The 20,598-nt window shown below is 38.0% G+C and overlaps 1 protein-coding gene across 2 annotated transcripts; it reads right to left on the reverse strand.

Annotated features, from left to right (window-relative positions):
* Window positions 1–9: 9 nt before the first annotated feature.
* Window positions 10–20,371, reverse strand: LOC127651891 (very-long-chain enoyl-CoA reductase). 2 transcript variants are annotated; one of them, XM_052137940.1, is made up of 12 exons: window positions 20,321–20,371; window positions 16,254–16,304; window positions 8,732–8,783; window positions 8,491–8,535; window positions 6,143–6,246; window positions 5,050–5,165; window positions 4,201–4,306; window positions 3,654–3,726; window positions 2,269–2,312; window positions 2,121–2,178; window positions 1,825–1,913; window positions 10–641 (listed from the first exon to the last, which is right to left on the reverse strand). In XM_052137940.1, exons 1-12 carry the CDS (start codon window positions 20,333–20,335, stop codon window positions 468–470), a joined length of 927 nt encoding a protein of 308 aa, XP_051993900.1. In that variant the 5' UTR covers window positions 20,336–20,371; the 3' UTR covers window positions 10–467. The 2 variants fall into 2 exon arrangements, with proteins under 2 accessions (XP_051993900.1, XP_051993899.1); XM_052137939.1 differs by lacking the exon at window positions 20,321–20,371 and having other exon boundaries at window positions 11–641; window positions 16,254–16,567.
* Window positions 20,372–20,598: the final 227 nt, after the last annotated feature.

The raw sequence follows: 20,598 nt of genomic DNA on the forward strand, positions 1-20,598 counted from the left end.
GCCTACTTGGGTGAATCTAAAAAAAAACAACAACTTTTGAGCCATTTTTATTTTTCATAAGCACTTCTCATTAAAATCTCATTACTGTAACTGCACAGTAATGAACATCCTCCTAGCCAGATATTCTATATTACTAAAAAACTAAAACTAAATGTAAAATAACATTTTATTTTGGGCTGAAATACGACGCCAAATATTTCTTGACTGTTATCATGAGATCCAACCCCTAGGGGGCGATTGATGCCAACCATGAAGTCTTTGATGACCTGTAAAAGGGTTTCAAAAGAGAGGTACTCAGAATCAGTCCGGTCCGTTCAATGCTTGGAGACTGCAGAAAAGATGGAGTTTTGGGGAGGCAAGCAAATAGATGAAGTTGGATGTGGGTGGTGATGCATTATAAAAGTGGGACGGTAGAGAGGAAGGCGCAAAAGAAAGGGTTAAAAAATGAAGAATACTGCATGACTGTTCTACAGGATAAAGGGCAGAATTGGTGAACGGAGTTTGGGATAGTCTCGGAACTCCTTTAGGTAGCTGCGGTGTTTTCCTTTCGCCCACACGGTCATCTGGATGAAGCCCACCAGGGTGAAGAACGCCACGGGCAGACACTGGGTCATCAGAGTGAAGCCCAGCCATGAGCCCAACTGTGTTTAAACACAGACAGGACAGTATTCAGTCATTCAAATGGTGAATTTTGGGTGAATTTCACAAAGAAATATACGGGTCATTTTTCACCCCATAATCAACTAAAAAAGAATTGACATTTATTACTTTATGCAAAGTATTGTTGTTGTTTTCCTTTTGATTTTCAGGTGAAATATGAACCAAACATTTCTTGACAGTTTTCATCTGACTGACCCTTCTAGAGTTTTGAAGTGTGTAAAAATTAGTAAAAATGCAAATGTTTTCAACATTTTCAAGCACTCCCCACATCTGCCATTGATTTGGCAAACAGATAGCCCCGCCCCAAACTCATGCCATTGGGATAGGAGAACTTGTTTAAACATTCATTAACATTTAAAAATTATTTTATTTTTAACACCACTTCAGTTTCCTGTGTGCCGATACGTCTTACCAGTGTTGGGTTTAAATTAAATTCTAAAGTAATGAATTACTGTAATCTACTTTTTATTACAAAAAGTAGTGTAGCACATTCTTTTCAGATTAGTTACTGACTTTCGATTAAGTTTATTACTTTACCAGGATTGCACATAATTCTAAAATAATATTAATCTAATACATTAATTATGTTTATATGTACTTCTATTTGCATTTTGCGACACCTGAAGTGCGAGCGCCCGCTATCGAGTCAAAGAACATGGTGGAAATATAGACATTTGGTTGACCGGAAAAACAAAAGCTTTTCAGAGAAGAGTTTAAAAAGTAACTTAAAAGTAGTTAGTAATGTGATTACTTTTTAGCTGAAGTAAAAGTCAGTAATCTGATTACAATTTTATAGTAATTTTTCATTTGTAGTGAGTTACTTTTTAAAGTAATTTGCCCAACACCCCAGCTTTTTCTTAAAAACAAATTTGGCCCTCTGACAGAGTATAAACATCACTTAATGAGATTTCTAAGAGCCAATCATTGAGCTTGGAACTGGATAGCAGAAACGTGATAAACAATTACGTTTAACTTGGTCCAAAGAGTAACTCAATGCATATCACTTTAACAAGATTCAGCATAAAGCATCTGATTTAGGGTCAGCTTTGCATTGCCTATCCACTGTTGTACATCAGGAAACTGATCCTAAATCAGCACTTTTTATTTCTACGTGACCCTGGTGCACAGTTTTGAATGAATGTTGCCCAAATAGATCTTCCTGACCTCATAAGTGTAGTTGGGGCATGAGACGAGCAGGAAGATCCAGGTAAAGGGGTTTTTAGTCGGGTACGGGATCTTCCTGGTTTTAGATCCTGCACAGGAGAGATGAAGTGAAACAGTATGCAATAGTAAACATTTAAAACAGTTGTATGGTTGATTTCTCTTTTGGCTTTAAAGTCAGTGTGCTCTGTTTGTACACAACATATTTTGGAAGTTTGCATTCTATACGTACAGCAAGTATACATGCTGTGCACAGTATACAGTACATACTATATACAGTATGCAATGAGAATCTTTACCTGGTGGTCGGAGATTTCTCAGGGCAATATGAATTGAGAAGTTTCCAATCTGACAGAACTGTAGCCATAAAGAAAGCATTAGTCCTGAGCTCAGACCTGAGATTCAGCAGTTATATTAACACTGACCCTGAATAAGGTTTAAGCTTACCAGGAATACAATAAGGGCGAGTCTGATCTGCTGTTCTCCATAGACTGCAACACAAACACTGGGAATGGGAAACTCAACACACATTTCAATGAGCCGTTCATTAAACGGCTGACCGCATGAATAATATCATAACACCTCCATCAGAGTCTAGTCTCAACAGCCTATTCATCAGTGTTGCCAGATTGGGCTACTTTTAATAGATTTGTGCTCGGGCGGGTGGCCAAAATTTGGGCTGCTTTGGAATGATTTTGGTGGATTTTTAAAATGATATAATTACGAAGTTCCATTGCCCATGCAACCAAAATAAAGAAAACGTCTCCACACACAGTCATGCAATCAAATAGCCTGAACACTGATTGACAGAAAATGCGGCTGTCGTCCACCTGAGAGGGTGGAGGAGTGATCGAGGACCAGGCGACGGCGCATCAGAGAACCGGTGAGTGAGTTTCTTTTTCTCTCTCTCTCGCTGTCACTCCATGTTGGCCTTTCCCTCGCCTGTTTTCTTTCCCCTCCTGTCTCCTCCCAGGTCGAAGAAGGCGGGGATGACCCACCGGCAGGACCCACAAGAGGGGGAGGTACGTCATGCCGGGGCTCCCCGGCCTGAGGCAAAGTAGGGAGGAGTGTAGCATGGAGGAGGGCCAGGCCGGAATGACGCACACCCAGACCCCAATCAACCTGATGAGGCAAGCGAGAGATGAAGGCGACCGGAGATGGCAGTTCAAGAGAGAGAGCGAGAGAAATACAGGCAGCTGCCCTATATGTGTTTATGTTTGTGTTTTTGTTTAAGTTCATCATTAAACTTTATTTACATTGTCAAGCCGGTTCTCGCCTCCTCATGTCCCTTTTAACCCCTTTACGTTTATCTTTGCGTCACTTAATTGTGTTGTAAAGTTTGTAAAGGCAATGCTGTAGTATTAAGGTTAATGTGCATTTCATTTTCATTTACACTATTTGGGTGTTTTTTATGCATTAGGGCGAGTTTTGAGCAATCAATGGGCTGGAAAATGTTAACGAATCTGGCAACACTGCTGTTCATGGACCATCTGGTGCATGAAGCACACAAAAATACCAAGAGATAAAAAGCAGAAGCTGGAAAATCTCTAGTTTTAATCTGAATGGCCTGCTTTATGTAACTTTAAGGACTCGAGGTGTACAAGTGTTTCATAAACCTGGAAATAAATTTGTGTTTACTCATTAAAGGCCATTCAATATTAATAATGCATCATGGATTTCAGATTGACCCATCCTTAAACGGCATATAAACGTAAAAAAATGGAAAGAAAACTGGTTGGTTGCTTCACATGTCTGTCAGATGATCTCTTCCTTTGTAAATGGGCACTTCTTGTCCAGAATAATCTGCAAATATGTGAAAAACATGCACTCACTTGGTGGTGTATAGAGCGGGTGGTTGATGTAATAAGCCATCCAAGCAGCAAATCCCCAGTAGTATGTGCAGTTCTGCAACACACACACACACACACACACACACACACCCTTCCTCTCTTTAGTTACTGGCAACTATTAATAATTATAATGTAAAAGCATAGATATTTCATTCTCGCATCTTAAAGGCACAGTTAACATAGTGTAAACTTCTGACCCACTGGAATTATTATATAGTCAATTAAAAGTGAAGCAATCGGTCTGTAAACCATTGTTGGAAAAATTACTCATGTCATGCACAAAGTAGATGTCCTAATCGACTTGCCAAAACTATAGTTTGCTAATGTGAAATCTGTGAAGTGGTTAAAAAATATGTCTTAATGACTTCAACTTCTGACTTCAACTGTATATCCTTGGGACAAGATTGGCAGGCTAACATGAACAAGCTCCTCCTGTACTTAAGTTTTGAGAAAAACCCAAATAACTGATGAATGCAGCACATACAACTAAAGGAGTAAACATATATGTCATACAAGTCATTGCTCTTACCTTGAAGATGTTGCGGAGCGGCATTGTCCCGTGGGAGAAGCGATGGACGAACAGCGTTTCTAGAAGTCTCTTTACGTAGTGGAAGGAGTGACACATACATGCCAAACTACAACAACAAAAACAAATAGATATTAATGTCATACTTCTGATATCATTTCATGCATTACTGACAAGGCACGTGTCAAAGCCGTCGCAATTCAGTATCAAAATAAATGTGAAAATGAAGAACAATCCCAAATACGTCAATCTAGATTGTGAATGGGAGAATCATTTGAAAAATGAATTCAGTTTACAACAAATATAAAATAGCACACCAAAGGATGAAATTATTCACAAAACCAAGATATTAAAGTTTGACTGTAGTCTGTATGTTAAAGAAACACTTTTTTTTTAATAAATAAATTCTCCTGCCTGGCCAGCAGGTGGTGAAATGCATGATGAATGTGAGTTGCCAAAAACAATAGAAGAAGAATGTGGAAATGGAAGTGAAAGTAAAAGTGGAGATTGTAAAAAAGGACTAAAATATGAATCTGTTTCTCACCCACACTTATCATATCACTTCAGAAGACATGGATTAAATCTCCAAAAATCACATAAATGCAGCTTTAAAGTAATTCATAAATCTCCAAACTTCTGAACAACATTCACTTGCATTATATGGACCTACAGAGCTGAGCTGTTCTTTTCATTTTTGGGTGAACTATCCCTTTAAGCAGTTCGATCTTGCCGAAAATTGTAAAGAATAAAAAGAGTGTTTTAAAAATATCAGTACAGTGCTGCATTTTAATGTATGTCCCGGTGTAATTGTTGTCTCTGTGTTTGTTGCTGTAGGGTTAAGTAGAAACTTACTGTACGACCCAGTGTTTGCTGGTGGTGAAGTCATATTTAGGGGCATAAATAAACGGAACTCTGAAGTAAAACATCAGATAAATCAGCAGAGGTCCGGCATACTCGGTCAGAAACACCTGAAACAGAAAGAGCAACAATATATAACACCCATGAGTTCAGGTCCTCTGCTGTAGGAAGCACGCTCATATTTTTCCACAGAGGCAGTATATATAAATATCTCCGTCTCTCTCAGAGATAATGTGTCAGACACTAAATGGAACAGAGTTAAGAGACACAAATTAACACGCAGCAAAGCTAACAGGGACACAAGCGCTTACTAATCCACATATAAACACTATATTAAAATAGGATTAGTTAAAGGCCAGCTGTTTATTTCTCAGAGATGTCTAACATAGAATTATTTGCAGGATCTTGAACCTACTGTTGCAGTTATATAATAATAAATAGGGCTGTCAATCGATTGCAAATCTTTATTGAATTAATGACATGGTGTGCCGATCAATTCATGCAGAGAAAGGCCGTCAAATAACAATAATTCAATATATAATGATTGAATAATTCTAAATAGTTGCATTTAAATAATTGTAAGTATACTACAAAAATGGAAATAATTCAAATGCAGCACATTATTGTGGCAGACAAGTAAAGCATCCATAAGACAATTAAAAAAAAAGTGTTTTTAGAATGCAATTGAATGTTTATTTCCATATCATTGAACATACTTTGAAATTGGGCTTGATCCGGCTGTATTTAAATGCAAGAATGCGTTCTCATCTTGTGCTGTCACTAGTGTCAGGCAAGCAAAAATGTGGTTTGTTCTCTTTAAAGCTGTGCACTGCCTACACAGCTGGAGGGTTGCTTACTGCCCCCTGCTGAAAACAGGCCGTCCTTCAGGATTGAATCGCTCAGATGGAAGGAATATTCCATATTACGGTGCGGCGACAGGATTAATTGCAATCGAGTTGACATGTTCAATCGACAGCTCTAATAATATCAAATTCACTGATGTGTTCATTCAAATTGATGTTTGACTGGCTCAGTATGTCCATGAAGCATTCATATGGGTGCATGGGATGTGTGTGTGGTCTCTTACCGTGACCCAGCTGATCTGAGCTCCCAGATCTCTGAAGTAGAAGGTTGCTGTTGTTCCCACAGGCAGGTGCTGCAGAACGTCTTCATCCTTCAATGATTTCCCCTCTGCAGCACAAGCCCACAACCATCAGCAAATGTCAACTAATTTAAGCTCACATTTGAACAAAAGTATGACCCAGCAATCCCCCAAAAGTAGAAACCCAGTGGACTATGTATCACCAAGAACATCACGATATGATACGTATCCCGTTACGGGTCAATTTTGAATTAAATTTCACTGCTGACTCTGTTGTTTGGATTCAAGTCCCGTGAATTAACGGAGCATGCAAAGGTGCTATAATAGAAACCGTAGGGGTTTCCTCATTGGACATTATGTGAGTTGCAAATTGAAGTGGCTTCAGGGCATTTATTACATATTCAGCACAGGTTATGTCTGCTTCTGTTGATATCCACAGATTTTTGGCTTCTTTCCGCACCTCAGTTGAGAGTAAAGGAGTGCAAATTGCGGGCCGTTGTTCTATAAATCACTCCAACATGTCATGGGTGCTGTTCCACCTCATGCAGACATCGGTCATCAACTTAAGCTCAGGAAGTCCAAGTAACTTTTGCTTCTCATTCAGGACAAGGCAGCCAATTGCGCTTTTCCAAACAAATACTGTGATGCTCCGAGCTCTTCCGAGAATACGGGAAACTGTCGGTAGCTTCAGAGCCCATTGAGCAGCCAGGTACATGCAAGGGGCTACTGACATGTTAGATGCATTATCAGTCGCCAGTACAGGATCTTTGTCTTCTATTCCCCATTCATGCATCACACAATTTAGCAAATCTGCCATGTTTGCTCCGGTGTGATTGTTAAACATTGCTCTAGTCTGTAGAGTGTTTGAAACATGTTCCCATTCTGGAGATACGCATGTAGCGGCTGGTTACCGTAACGTATGATTGAGTTGATCTTGACCTCCACACATCGCAGGAAATGGAAACTCTGTTCGCTGAAGAGAGTAACAGCAGGACGTCTCGCTTAACTTGATCATACATCCAGGGAATAGCCATTTCTGTTAAGAACTGACATATGGGTATTGTGTAGCGTGGCTCAAACTCTTGAAGCAATTGTCTGAAGCCCGTATTCTCGACAACACTGTATGAAAGTATCAGGCAGCGTGGGTTGCTTCTGAGATGAAAAGTGTGTGCTGCTGCCTGTTGCAGCCAGGGCTGGTTGGTCAGGGATGGTGTCTGAACATATGCAGATGGAGGTTCGATGTGGTACCGCAGTCCTTAACTTTTGTTTTGCAGTACTTGCATTTCGCGTGAGTCATGTCTAACACGTTACTCTCCGGCTTAGCTGAAAAGCCAAAATTCTCTCAAGTTTTAGATTTTAGTTTAGCCGGCGGTGGCAAAGTCATCTCATCCATTTTTTTAATTAGTGCGCTGCTACTGCTCACGTTGCAAAAATGGCGGCCAGTTGCCATTGTGCGTGATAATTGTCTACCTTCAAAAGTGCGGTTGAATCGATATGGAAGCAGCCGAATTGATGCGGGCATCTTCAGGTGTTCGTGACGATGTATCGTCATATCGATATTCTGAACACAGCCCTAGTGTATACTAGCAAGTACATAGCAATGCACTAAAAACCAGCGATACAAAATGCGTACACCAATAAAGATATCCGATTATTAACAACATCTGCCGAAACCGATAGTTTGGTTGTTCTGTTTTTTTAATGTCACCTTGTTTCAAATCTCTGATTATTAATTACACAACTTTGAAAGACATTTTAATAACTACTTTATTCTCTATGAGTCCAAAAGTCTTTTGTTCATGTTTCAGAGTAACTGTTCTCAGTTACAAACCAAAAGCATATTATTAACTCAAATTTGCTCACTTCTATATTTATATTAAATTGACATTAAGTGAATTGTAACTGATGAAGCTGAATGAGCCTCTGTTTTAGCTTTAGCCAACTTGTCATATTTCTGGCCGTAAGGCTTTAAGGTGAACAATCAAATTGGTTGTTTTAAAAGTATTAGCGCTAGTTAGTGAAATTCTAACTTGCAACTTTGCTCTCACTGTCATAATTTCAAGTAATCCCACCCAAGAGACTTTCACAGCATGAGTTGTTGCCTGTAGGCTAATAGTTGATGGCCCTGATCATCAGCTGTTTTTAAACACTCGGCCGATGTCTGACACATCATTGCATCTCTACTAACAAACATTACAAAATCTTGAGCTCCAAGTGTTACACTTAGATGGTGACTTGAAGTGTAGTAGTGGGACTTATAGAGTCTAAACAACAGTCCTGAGAACATCGACTAAAGAGCTTTCATAATGAGAACTACACAATTCAGTACGTACTGGGATCCAAACGAATGGACTGTCTGGCCGGATACCACTGTGGGTCTGAAACACACACACACGCACACGCACACACACACACACACACACACACATTTTAATTTATGGTGTTATTAAATGTCAAAACAATGAATGATTCTCACTAAAAGATGAAAGAATTTTGATAAATGTAGTTCTTAAATGTTTTTTATAATACAGTGTCATAATCCGAGTAATGTGAATAATATTGATTTATACTCACGGCTCTTGTGGAACATGGATTTGATTTCCCCGATAGTGGCATTAGGCTCAACCTGCCAATCAAACAAACAAATATAAGCATTCTCAGATTGTGTGTGTGTGTGTGTGTGTGTGTGTGTGTGTGTGTGTGTGCGTGTGTCTGTGTGCTAACAGCACTTGCCCCTACAGTCTGTTCAGGCTAAATGGGGGATCTTTGTCTTTGTCTTTGTCTTTGTGTGTGTGTGTTTGAAATGAAGGGTAAATTTAGCCGCTCTGGCTACGGTCCCCAGTCGATGTGGCTTTAGTACAGCTGCCATTCTGAGAGACACAAAACAAACACAAACACAGCCAACTGACCAGATGGCCTGAAAGACCCAACAGTCTCGCTTGAGGTTTAACACACGTCTGGGAGATTTTAGATTTAGATTTTAATTTACCATGGATCTAAACAGAGCACATACATGCTTCTACTCTATGATGTAAGATACTAAAACCAGTGTGTGTGTGTTCTTTCAGTACAGATTATAACAAAATGTTGCTAATATCAGGGCAAATATAAGTGAATTAAATAATAGTGCTCACACAAATACACATAAGCAGATACACACAGAGATAATCAATAAACCAAAATCAATATTTCGACCACAAACATTATACATATAAAAATGTGTTTAAACATACATTCATACATACATACTGTATAATACAGTATATATACCGTTTATATATATATATATATGAACATATACATAATTTCATTAGATAAGTAAATATTAATTAAAGTGTCATTAAAAGGACAACATTCATCAAAACATTTCACCAAAAGTTATTTAGGTTCAAAATGATAAAACAATATAGTGTTCAAAATGAAATTGGTTATTCCACGTCAAATCAACCAAATTTTAGAAACGTTCCCAAATGAAATTTTTTACTTTGTTTCTACTTTTTCCAGAGAACGAGGAAGCAGAATTCGTTTTTTGACGATTTGAAGTTAGTAAACTTTAACAATGTGCACATGGAGCCAGACTAAGATCCCCATATCTCTGGGACTCAACCATTTGGGGTCTTAAACATGGAGATGCCAAAAGCAAAGTTTGTTCTGCACCAGAATCTAAAAGGATATTAAGATATATTTAATACTTCTGGAGTTATAGGCACTCCAACTTTGGAAAAACAATGTTTTTTTTCCAACTTTTGGACGCTTATAAAGGGATTAATGGGAAAGGAGGAAGTGAAAACCAGCTTGACAATATAAATAATATTTTAATGAACAATTTAAATGAAAAGACACAAACGCACAAAGGTGTCGGACAGCTGCCTGTAAACAATCTCTATCTGTCGCAGTTTTGCTCCAAAATCAAAGTCAAAAATTGACATTTTGACCCCCCCCCACCCCACCCCCCACCCCTACAGGAAAACATTTTTATATTTTATTCTATATTTCTTTCACAAGTCAAATATTTTTGGGATCACTTCAATTCTTCAGTGATTTAGATCTGCTCAGTATGAACCACTCCCTTTACAGACGACGTCATCAAGGACTATCATGTCACCACACCAGTGGGAAGTGAAATCATCGGGAGGTGCCAGAGTTAATCCGAGGACATACAAGAGCAATCCTCGATAATCCTGTAGAGTGGCTCCTGACACTCTAGAGCCCTCATGACAGGCACGTCTTTACTGAGACGACAACAGCAAGACCTTTAGCAACCATATAGTCAGAAACACACGTACACCCCAACCCGGAGTCCTGCGTGTGAGGCTAGGGCATTCCCTATAGATAGCACCACTGTACAGTTGAGAATATCACAGAGTATTCATTGGAAAATAATTAAAGTGAACAGACAAAGAATGAGCAAACTAAAGTTCAGTTACAAGGCAGTCTCTATAAAGGGGTAGTTGACAAATTACGTATTTATAATTTGTTTCCAGAATCAAGAGTATAGGTTCAAATGTATATAAACGCATAAAGGAAAGTGTACATTTCTAGATATAGTGATGGGTAACCATTTCTTTTACATTTTCTTTTAAGTACATGAAAAAAGTGTTTTGGTCATAAAGACCATTTTATGAGTAATAAAGTCATAATTATGAGATAAAAAGTCAGTTATGAGATTGTAAGTCACATGAGAAGGTAGGTTAATATTATGAGATGGTAAATCATAATGAGATAGTAAGTCATTATTATGACATTTGCAAGTCAAAATGATGATATGATAAGTCATGATTGAGATATTAAGTCAAAATGTTAGATTAAATGTCTATTATGAGATTGTAAATCAAAATTATAAGATAGTAAAAAGTCTGAATTATTAGATTAGTGTCTCATAATTGTGACTTACTATCTCAACTCTTATTTTTCATGTCATAATTACAGTTGAAGTCAGAAGTTCACATACACCTCAGACCTTAAGAGTTTTTTTCACAATTCCTGACATTTAATCGTAGAACACATTCCCAGTGGGTCAGAAGATTACATACACTTTGTATTTGGCAGCATTGCCTTTAAATTGTTTAACTTGGACCAAATGTTTTGGGGATCCTTCCACAAGCTTCTCACAATAAGTTGCTGAATTTTGTCCCATTCCTCCAGACAGAACTGGTGTAACGGTGTCAGGTTTGCTCACACATCAGATTGAGGTCAGGGCTTTGTGATGCCGCTCCAATACCTTGACTTTGTTGTCCTTAAGCCATTTTGCCACAACTTTGGAGGTATGCTTGGGGTCTTTGTCCATTTGGAAGACCCATTTGTGACCGAGCTTTAACATCATGGCTGATGTCTTGAGATGTTGCTTCAATATATCCACATAATGTTCCTTCCTCATGATGTCATCTATTTTGTGAAGTGCACCAGTCCCTCCTGCAGCAAAGCACCCCCAAAATATGATGCTGCACCGCCATGCTTCACTGTTTTTTTTTTTTTTTTTTCTTTATTCAACAATGATCATAAACATATACAATCATGCCAGAGGCAATTCATATACATTTAAATACAATTTGTTGAGGATAAAATACACAAAAAAGCCTCAGGCTTATTTCCATTGTGGTCCTCTACATGCATAAAATGAACGAACAGTTCCAGTGGGAATAAAATCAAAAACAAGCAACTCACACCTTACAAATTCTTATGGGATCTTAATTGGAAAGCCATTTTTTAACTTCTCTTCTAAAGGGCCATGCCTCTTGTAATTGTTTTAAATGATCTGGCAATTCATTCCCAGCTACACTTTTAAACCGGTACAAATATATATTATTTATCCTTGCCCTTGTAGAAATACAATGAACTTCTCTCACAAAAACATAGTAGTCATACAAGTATTTAGGAACAGTTCTCTGAATTATTTTGTACACCATCATAATTTTAATAAAAATTACTCTTTTATCCACTTTTAAAATACCCAATTCCCTGAAATGGTTATTATTTAGTTGCATACGAGGATGTAACCCCAGAAGGATTCTACACAACCTGTTCTGAGCAGTCTGTAATTTATTTTTAACATGTTTTTTAGAGCCACTATACCAAAAGGTTACTGCATAGTCGAAATGTGGTTGCACTAATGCACCAGCTAACATTATCATTGTTTGTTTATCTAAATAAGCAGCCTGTCTTGCTTAATATTTTATTCGATTATTTATTTTCGATAAAGCTACAGCTGCCATGCTATCCCCAGTCATTTTGTTATCAAGAATACATCCCAAAAATTTTACTTCTTGTTTAAAAGTAAAATACTCTTCTCCCACCCTTATTTCTGAATTTGGACATTTCTTCAATTTTGCAGCAGAACCGAATAAAATAACCTCAGTTTTCCCTAAGTGCAAAAATAGCTTATTTTGAAAACACCAATTAGACACTTCTACAATTTCTCTTCTTAACTTGTTTTCTATTGTTTCTTTATTTTCATCAGTAACTATTATTATGGCATCATCCGCATATAAAGATAAGTGGCTAGAACAGGCCATCTTTAAATCATTTATATAAATTAAAAAAAGTAAGGGCCCTAATACACTACCTTGTGGTACTCCACAAGAGATCGGCAAAGAGTCTGAGCACACTCCATTTATATCGACCATTTGACACCTATTCGTAAGATAGGATTTGATCAATTTACATGAATTGGAGTCGAAACCCATAGCATTTAATTTTAACAACAGAATACTATGGTCAACTGTGTCGAAGGCTTTTCGTAAATCGAGCAATACCATCCCACTTAATTTACCTTTATCTATTCCTTTCTTTATATAACCCGTCAAATATAGAATAGTTGTCTCTGTGGAATGCATCCTTCTAAAACCAGACTGAAATTCATATAAAATATTAAATTTGGAAATATATTCTTCAATTTGGTCAAATAATATTTTTTCTAAAATTTTAGATAACTGAAGACAGGATTGACACAGGCCTATAATTATTACACTCTAGCCTACTCCCTTTTTAAAAAGGGGAAAAATTTTAGCCTGTTTAAATTCAGCGGTACCTTATTCTGGCAGATAGAGAGATTTAAAATATGAGTAACCATAGGAGTTATAAAATTAGCAGCGTCTTTAATAAACTTAGCCGAATATTATCCAACCCTGTGGCTTTATTGCTCTTCAATTCACTTAGTTTCTTATAAACTGTCATCTCTTTTACTTTATTAAATGAAAAACCTCCTAAGGCAACACCACAATTATCATAATATTCTTTAACCAAATTATCATCATATAAGTCTGATTGTGCTGGAAGCTCTTTTACTAAATTTTCAGCCCACCGTAGTAAAAAACTCATTAAAACAATTTGCTACCTTTTTCTGATCTGTCATCAATTGACCATTAATTTTGAGACTGATTCTTGAATCTTTACTTTTAACCTTTTGCCGATAGCCTAAACCACTCAAGATTCTCCATAGTTTTTTAGAGTCTTGTTTAGCTTCACTAATTTCATTCGTCAAAAACCTTTTTTTAGCCTCTTTAATCTTGCATCTTATCTCATTTCTTTTACGTTTAAATTTGTTATAATTATCATTATTTCCATCTTTTTTGAATGACTTTAAACTATTATTGCGTTGCAAGGTGCAACTTTATTCAGAACTTGCACAAATCTCTTTTTAAACCCGTCCCAAACTATATCCACATCATCAAACTGCATCACTTCTTTCCAATTAGCCTTGCTAAGTTCTTCAACAAAAATTTGTGGACTATATCTTTTAAGCGATCTAATTTTTAATGTATTATGATGACTTATAGCCTCTCTCTTTAATTTCCTAAATACATATACCATATTATGATCACTTAAACCAAGCTCCAAAACACCACTTTTATATATCCTAGAAATGTCTGAAACCAATATAACATCAATAATTGTACTGCTTTTAGAAGTAATTCTGGTTGGGTCACTGATAATTTGTTTCAATGCATATGATTTACAAAATGAACTGAACTGCTTAAACACTGATGAATCTTTCTTCAACATATCTGTATTTAAATCGCCCAAAATAAGCAATTCTTGACCTAAAACATAATTTGACATATTTAAAACCTCATCAAGACTCTCATAAAAGTCACTTTGATCCGGAGGACGATAGCAAATACCAACCAAAATCGGTTTACTCTTTGGCAACAAAACTTCAAGCCAAATCACCTCCACTGTAGAGTTTATAAAATCTCTTCTCTCATTACACGCCAAATCTGACCTTATATATGCACACACACCACCTCCTTTCCGATTTCGAACTCGTCTGAACAAACAATAATTGTCAATTTGAATCTCTGCATCCAATATAGAACCATCAAGCCATGTTTCGCTGCAACTGAACAACGCCACTTTAGATTCTTGACATAAATAACGTAGTTCACTTATCTTTGGAAGAAGACTTCTGACGTTGAGGTGAGCCATATGCAAACCTTTCATTGATCTAAAAGTTCTATAATCACTTATCGTGGATGTCGTTGCATCCTTGAGTAACATTTCTTCTTCATCCTTCACAGTAGATTTAGTCAATTGGCTCCTCTGTTTCATTCCTTCTTTCTCCGTGATCGAAAAAATCTCAGACACACCATAGTCCGTTTGATACACATCTCGTGTTTCTTGAAAAGGATGCAAATCACTCCACTGATCCGCCATCAGGTTCCATGCAGTCACAACTTCCGAACGCCGACATTGCTCCATAACCATGTTCCGACGATTCTCCTCGACAAAAATCGCATTCACCACCTTCACATGACCCCGGACCTGGACATTGATGTATGTCTCCCGACACCAGCAAACACATTAAAATGATTAACAAATCACTCAAGTGTCTTTTATAGCCGCGTCTTTGGCTGCGTCTTGATTTTTTATCCATGGGCGATAGATCAACGTATAGATAACGTTCTTTCCAAAACCAAGATGTTTAAATCCTGAGGTAGGTTGCTGAATTTCATTATTTAAAGTAAAGAAACGATTTTCAACTTCATTAAAATGCCATAAAAACGTATAAAATAGTGTGAAGATGCATAGTGTGATTAACACTCCACACCTGCCTGACGCCATCTTTAGCGTTTCATCTGTGAACCAATTGGGACCAATTGGGAACCAGTTGGGATGGTGTTCTTCGGCTTGCGACCTCACCATTTTTCCTCCAAACATAACGATGGTCATTATGGCCAAACAGTTCAGACCAAAGGACATTTCCCCAAAAAGTAAGATCTTTGTCCCCATGTGCACTTGCAAACTGTAGTCTGGCATTTTTTATCGTGGTTTTGGAGCAGTGGCTTCTTCATTGCTGACCAGACTTTCAGGTGATGTCAATGTAGGACTTGTTTTGCTGTGGATCTAGATACTTGTCCACCTGTTTCCTCCAGCAACTTCACAAGGTCCTTTGCTGTTGTTCTGGGGTTGATTTGCACTTTTCACACAAACTACGTTCATCTCTAGCAGACAGAATGCATCTCCTTCCTGAGCGGTGTGATGACTGTGTGGTCACATGGTGTTTATACTTGTGTACTATTGTTTGTACAGATGAACGTGGCACCTTCAGGCTTTTGGAAATTGCTCCCAAGGATTAACATTTTTCTGAGGTCTTTGCTGTTTTCTTTTGATTTTCCCATGATGTCAAGCAAAGAGGCACTGAGTTTGAAGGTAGGACTTAAAATACATCCACAGGTACACCTCCAACTCAGTACACCTCCTATCAGAAGCTAATTGTCTAAAGGCTTGACATAATTTTCTGGAATTTTCCAAGCTGCTTAAAGACACTGTAAACTTCTGACCCACTGGAATTGTGATATAGTTATTGGTCTATAAACAAATGTTGGAAAAATTACTCATGTCTTGCACAAAGTAGATGTCCTAAAGGACTTGCCAAAACTATAGAAAACTATAAATCTATGGAGTGGTTAAAAAAACTGTATAATTATTATCTCATAACTATGCCATTTATTATTTTCAAAAAGAACAAATATTCCATGTTGTATCTTAAATAACATCAGGTAATAAAACTGCAGGCATAACATTTTATGCCTGCAGTTTTAGACAAAGAATAACATACTTGCCTTGAAGACTATGCAAATGAAGGTTTGTTTCTTACCTTGTCAAGGAAGCAGAGCTTGTCCTTCGTCTTGGCGTCCAGAATCTCCACCTCGAAAAAGACGACAGCTTTCTTAGTTTTTTTAGCAGGTTTGCGTTTGGCAGGGGTTGGTGTGGGCAATACCCCTACTGCTCCATTCTGAGCCTTTTTGGGCAGCGTGGCCTCTAAAGCCAAGGTATCCATTTTATAACTTTATTTCTCCACTTTTTCGATTGCTTTCTTTCTTTATAGTCCCTCTCTTGCCCCCTTCAAAACCACAGCACAGAGTGCGGGACAGAACCTTTACTGCCAGCTGTGGAAATAAATCTCTCTGTCTGTGCCAACACCCCTCTATCTCCCTCTCTCTCTCTTTAACTTAACCCTCCCCTTTCTCTGTCTATGTTCTCTCCCTCCTGTTCAGGGCTACATTGTATCACTAGCCCCGCCACCCCCCAAAAAACAAACATACAAACAATTAATAAGTGTGCATCTTTTTATTTCACTCAAACACATTAAATCGGACAACTCTTGTTCTTTCTCTCTAACGTTAAAAAGTAATGCAGAAACAGAAAACTTCTCTTGTGCACCTCCAATGCAGCACCCCTCCCCAGTTATCCCAAACCGAGCTAATTATAACTCGGGGGGGGAGAGAGAGAGGGAATTACTTGGAAAGGCATGAGCAGATGACACTGAAGGAAACCCATTGACATATAGATACGAAACTACCCAGAGAACCAACATCCAACATTATGTGGGAAATGCAATGTTTTAAGGTTGACGAAACACAGAAATACCCACAGGAGACAGGACTGCTGTGTTCAACCCTTCATTTTGCACCTTTTTAGATGAAGATTGGGTGAGTTGCTTCAACGCGTTAACAATCTAAGGGGCCGTTCACACTTTATTTTTCCACCAAATAAAAAAAATACAAAAAAAAACTATTGTATGGTTCATTCATTTAATTTAGTAAAAAATTACACATTTTAATTTGAAGGAATTTTGTTATGAAATTGAAATACATAAATATTTTTTGAGTGCATGTAAACAAGAGCAAGATGGACATCTTTCATCGTTGCGCTGCTTCTAGCTGAGTTATCAGCATCTCGCACAAGAGCGCAGTTTTTTACTTTTTCGAACACGTCTCAAGACACCCGTGTTCTGTTCTATTCATTGCATTTTTTTTGTGTAAGAACGTCTTTGGTGTGAACGGCCCCTATAGTGCAACAGTGCCTTTTAGATCATGGGATATAATTGGGGCTAAAGGCACCACTTAAGGAAAAACGAGTTTTTCAGGTCGCAAAGTGCATGAAGACTGAACATTTATTTTATTTTTATTGAATATTGATGAAGCAACTGAATTTGTTTGAAAATAAATAACAGTGAAGGATTGTCTTGATTCAATTTAAAAGTATGAAAAGGCTTTTTTTATTACAAGTGGGGTAAACTTATTTTTGTCTCCCAATTTGGAAGGCCCAATTCCCAATGTGCTTTTAAGTCCTCGAGGTCTCGTAGTGACACACCTCAATCCGGGTTGCGGAGGATGAATCCTAGCTGCCTAAGACCATCAACCCGCGCATCTTATCACGTGCCTTGTTGAGCGCGTTGCCAAGGAGACATGGCGCGGTATCCACGCTCAACTCACCACGTGCCCCACTGAGAATGAACCACATTATAGCGACCACGAGGAGGTTACCCCACGTGACTCTACCCACCCTAGCAACCGGGTCAATTTGGTTGCTTAGGAGACCTGACTGGAGTCACTCAGCACACCCTGAATTCAAACTCACAACTCCAGGGGTGATAGTCAGCGTCTTTTACCACTGATCTACCCAGATTGGGGGCTTTTATTTTGACACCGGAAGTACTGTCGTATTTACTTCAACTTCACAAGGAACTTTTATATCCACACAGATAATACAATGTGTATTTAACAGTTTTCAGTGTTTTGCATCTCATGAAACGCTGTAATCATCTCTTTTTCTGTTATTCTGTGCTGCATTTGTAGATTTGTTTAATAACTTGTACTGTTACTAATGTTTGGGATTGTGCGAGTGCTTGAACCTGTATTACGTTGATTTCACAACGCACGTGACCTGATCTGAGAGCGTCGCCATGTGTGTGCAAATCAGTGTGTCACCGGTTTGTTCTGAATCTGTATCTGTCTTTAAATCACAGCCTTTTGTGGATTAATATCACATATGCAAAACTCGCAATTTTGATGTTATTTTGATTAATTGTGCAGCTCTGAAGGATCGTGAAATGAGTTTACTGATGCGCTCTTTATTAAACTTAATGGCCAAATGAATATCCATGATATTGCTCAATTTTACATCATCAGCAAAATTATCTTGATTATACCGTTAATATTTGATATATCACCCTAACCCTATTAGCGACATAAAATTGCATTTTATTAGTTATTAAATGTTAGATTAAATCCCCTAAAAAAATTGTGTACTTAAATATATATATAATATATATATACACTCACCTAAAGGATTATTAGGAACACATACTAATACTGTGTTTGACCCCCTTTCGCCTTCAGAACTGCCTTAATTCTACGTGGCATTGATTCAACAAGGTGCTGAAAGCATTCTTTAGAAATGTTGGCCCATATTGATAGGATAGCATCTTGCAGTTGATGGAGATTTTTTGGGATGCACATCCAGGGCACGAAGCTCCCGTTCCACCACATCCCAAAGATGCTCTATTGGGTTGAGATCTGGTGACTGTGGGGGCCATTTTAGTACAGTGAACTCATTGTCATGTTCAAGAAACCAATTTGAAATGATTCGAGCTTTGTGACATGGTGCATTATCCTGCTGGAAGTAGCCATCAGAGGATGGGTACATGGTGGCCATAAAGGGATGGACATGGTCAGAAACAATGCTCAGGTAGGCCGTGGCATTTAAACGATGCCCAATTGGCACTAAGGGGCCTAAAGTGTGCCAAGAAAACATCCCCCACACCATTACACCACCACCAGCCCATGCCACACTCAAAATTGCTTAAATCACCTTTCTTTCCCATTCTGACATTCAGTTTGGAGTTCAGGAGATTGTCTTGACCAGGATCACACCCCTAAATGCATTGAAGCAACTGCCATGTGATTGGTTGATTAGATAATTGCATTAATGAGAAATTGAACAGGTGTTCCGTAATAATCATTTAGGTGAGTGTATATATTTTAGTATATAAGTCAATTTTTAAGATTTACACATTTCAGTTTCATAACAAACTTCTTAAAAAATTATTAAACTTAAAATGTTCATTATATTTTATTAAAGTGTAAGCAATTCCATTTAATTGATTTTTTTTTTTCAATTAAAGGTAATTGAAATGCTTCGATTTAAATGTATTTTCAATGTTAATTTCTTTACTTGTGGCCTTCTGTTTATTCTTTCTTCATGCATATTTATTTATTTGTTAAACGTCTTGTCTCCCCCTTGTGGACATCATATAGAACATCACTCATGTCAGTTTTGCACATGCAGCCCAACAATATTCATTATCATCAATAAATGTCCTAATAGCAGATGCATTGATAGCATTTGATTTGTGTTGCCAGAGGATTCATGCACAGAAAACCATCGACTTCCGGTAGGGCAGAGCTGTGATAGAAACTGATCCTCAATTAACACACCGACTCACTGAATGCAAATGAGATGTGTTGCACGGTAATAGTGGTTCAAGTGCACACAAAGTTGCAATTTAAAATTAAATCTAGTTTTTTAAAAGGCCATTTGCACTTCATCCTCATTCTGACGAGGACAGATTTAAGAGCAAGTAATGTTGCAATCGAGCTCCCTGTAACAGTTCCCGAGTGGCACTCTCTATTTCAATGTAACAGTCCAGTTATAATGTCTGACAGAATGCGATGTGCACTTGTTTGATTCATAAGACATAATTCTGCATGCAGGGCAATTATCTGTGACTAGGCCGATGTGACAGGAGCGTCACCATAGTAATGCAGTCCATGTATTTTTCACATAGTCTGGTCATCCGGTCCTTAAAAGCATCCGCATAGTATATCTCCAAACCTATAATATTTATAGGGACTCTAAAAATCTGTAATAATGTCTTACCTCGTAATGCTTCATATTTGCAGTTTAAATTCCTGATCCCACAAAATGAGAGACAAGCACGAAGTCCAATCAAAGAGAACGGAAGATGCCCCGCATCCAATGGGCACAGAGTGAGAGCCTCGCGCTCGGTCTTGTCATTGGTGAACTGTATTAGATACGCCCCTTTTTGGCACCTGTAACCAATCGGATTCTGACGACTAGAATCACGAGTAAATGTAATGAGCGCGGCCTAGTGGTGAAGTCGAGTGAAAGACACACACACACACACACACACCTGA

Source organism: Xyrauchen texanus, chromosome 11 (assembly GCF_025860055.1).
Source record: "Xyrauchen texanus isolate HMW12.3.18 chromosome 11, RBS_HiC_50CHRs, whole genome shotgun sequence".
NCBI classification, from domain to species: Eukaryota; Metazoa; Chordata; class Actinopteri; order Cypriniformes; family Catostomidae; genus Xyrauchen; species Xyrauchen texanus.

Bases quoted from the DNA above. Each gene is read 5' to 3' on its own strand.
- LOC127651891 (XM_052137939.1), bottom strand. From the start codon at position 16,436: ATGGATACCTTGGCTTTAGAGGCCACGCTGCCCAAAAAGGCTCAGAAT. The intron at 8,536-8,731 runs GTGAGTATAAAT...TGTGTGTTTCAG, and splicing joins ATCCATGTTCCACAAGAGCC to ACCCACAGTGGTATCCGGCC. The intron at 3,727-4,200 runs GTAAGAGCAATG...TGTGTGTTGCAG, and splicing joins CGCTCCGCAACATCTTCAAG to AACTGCACATACTACTGGGG.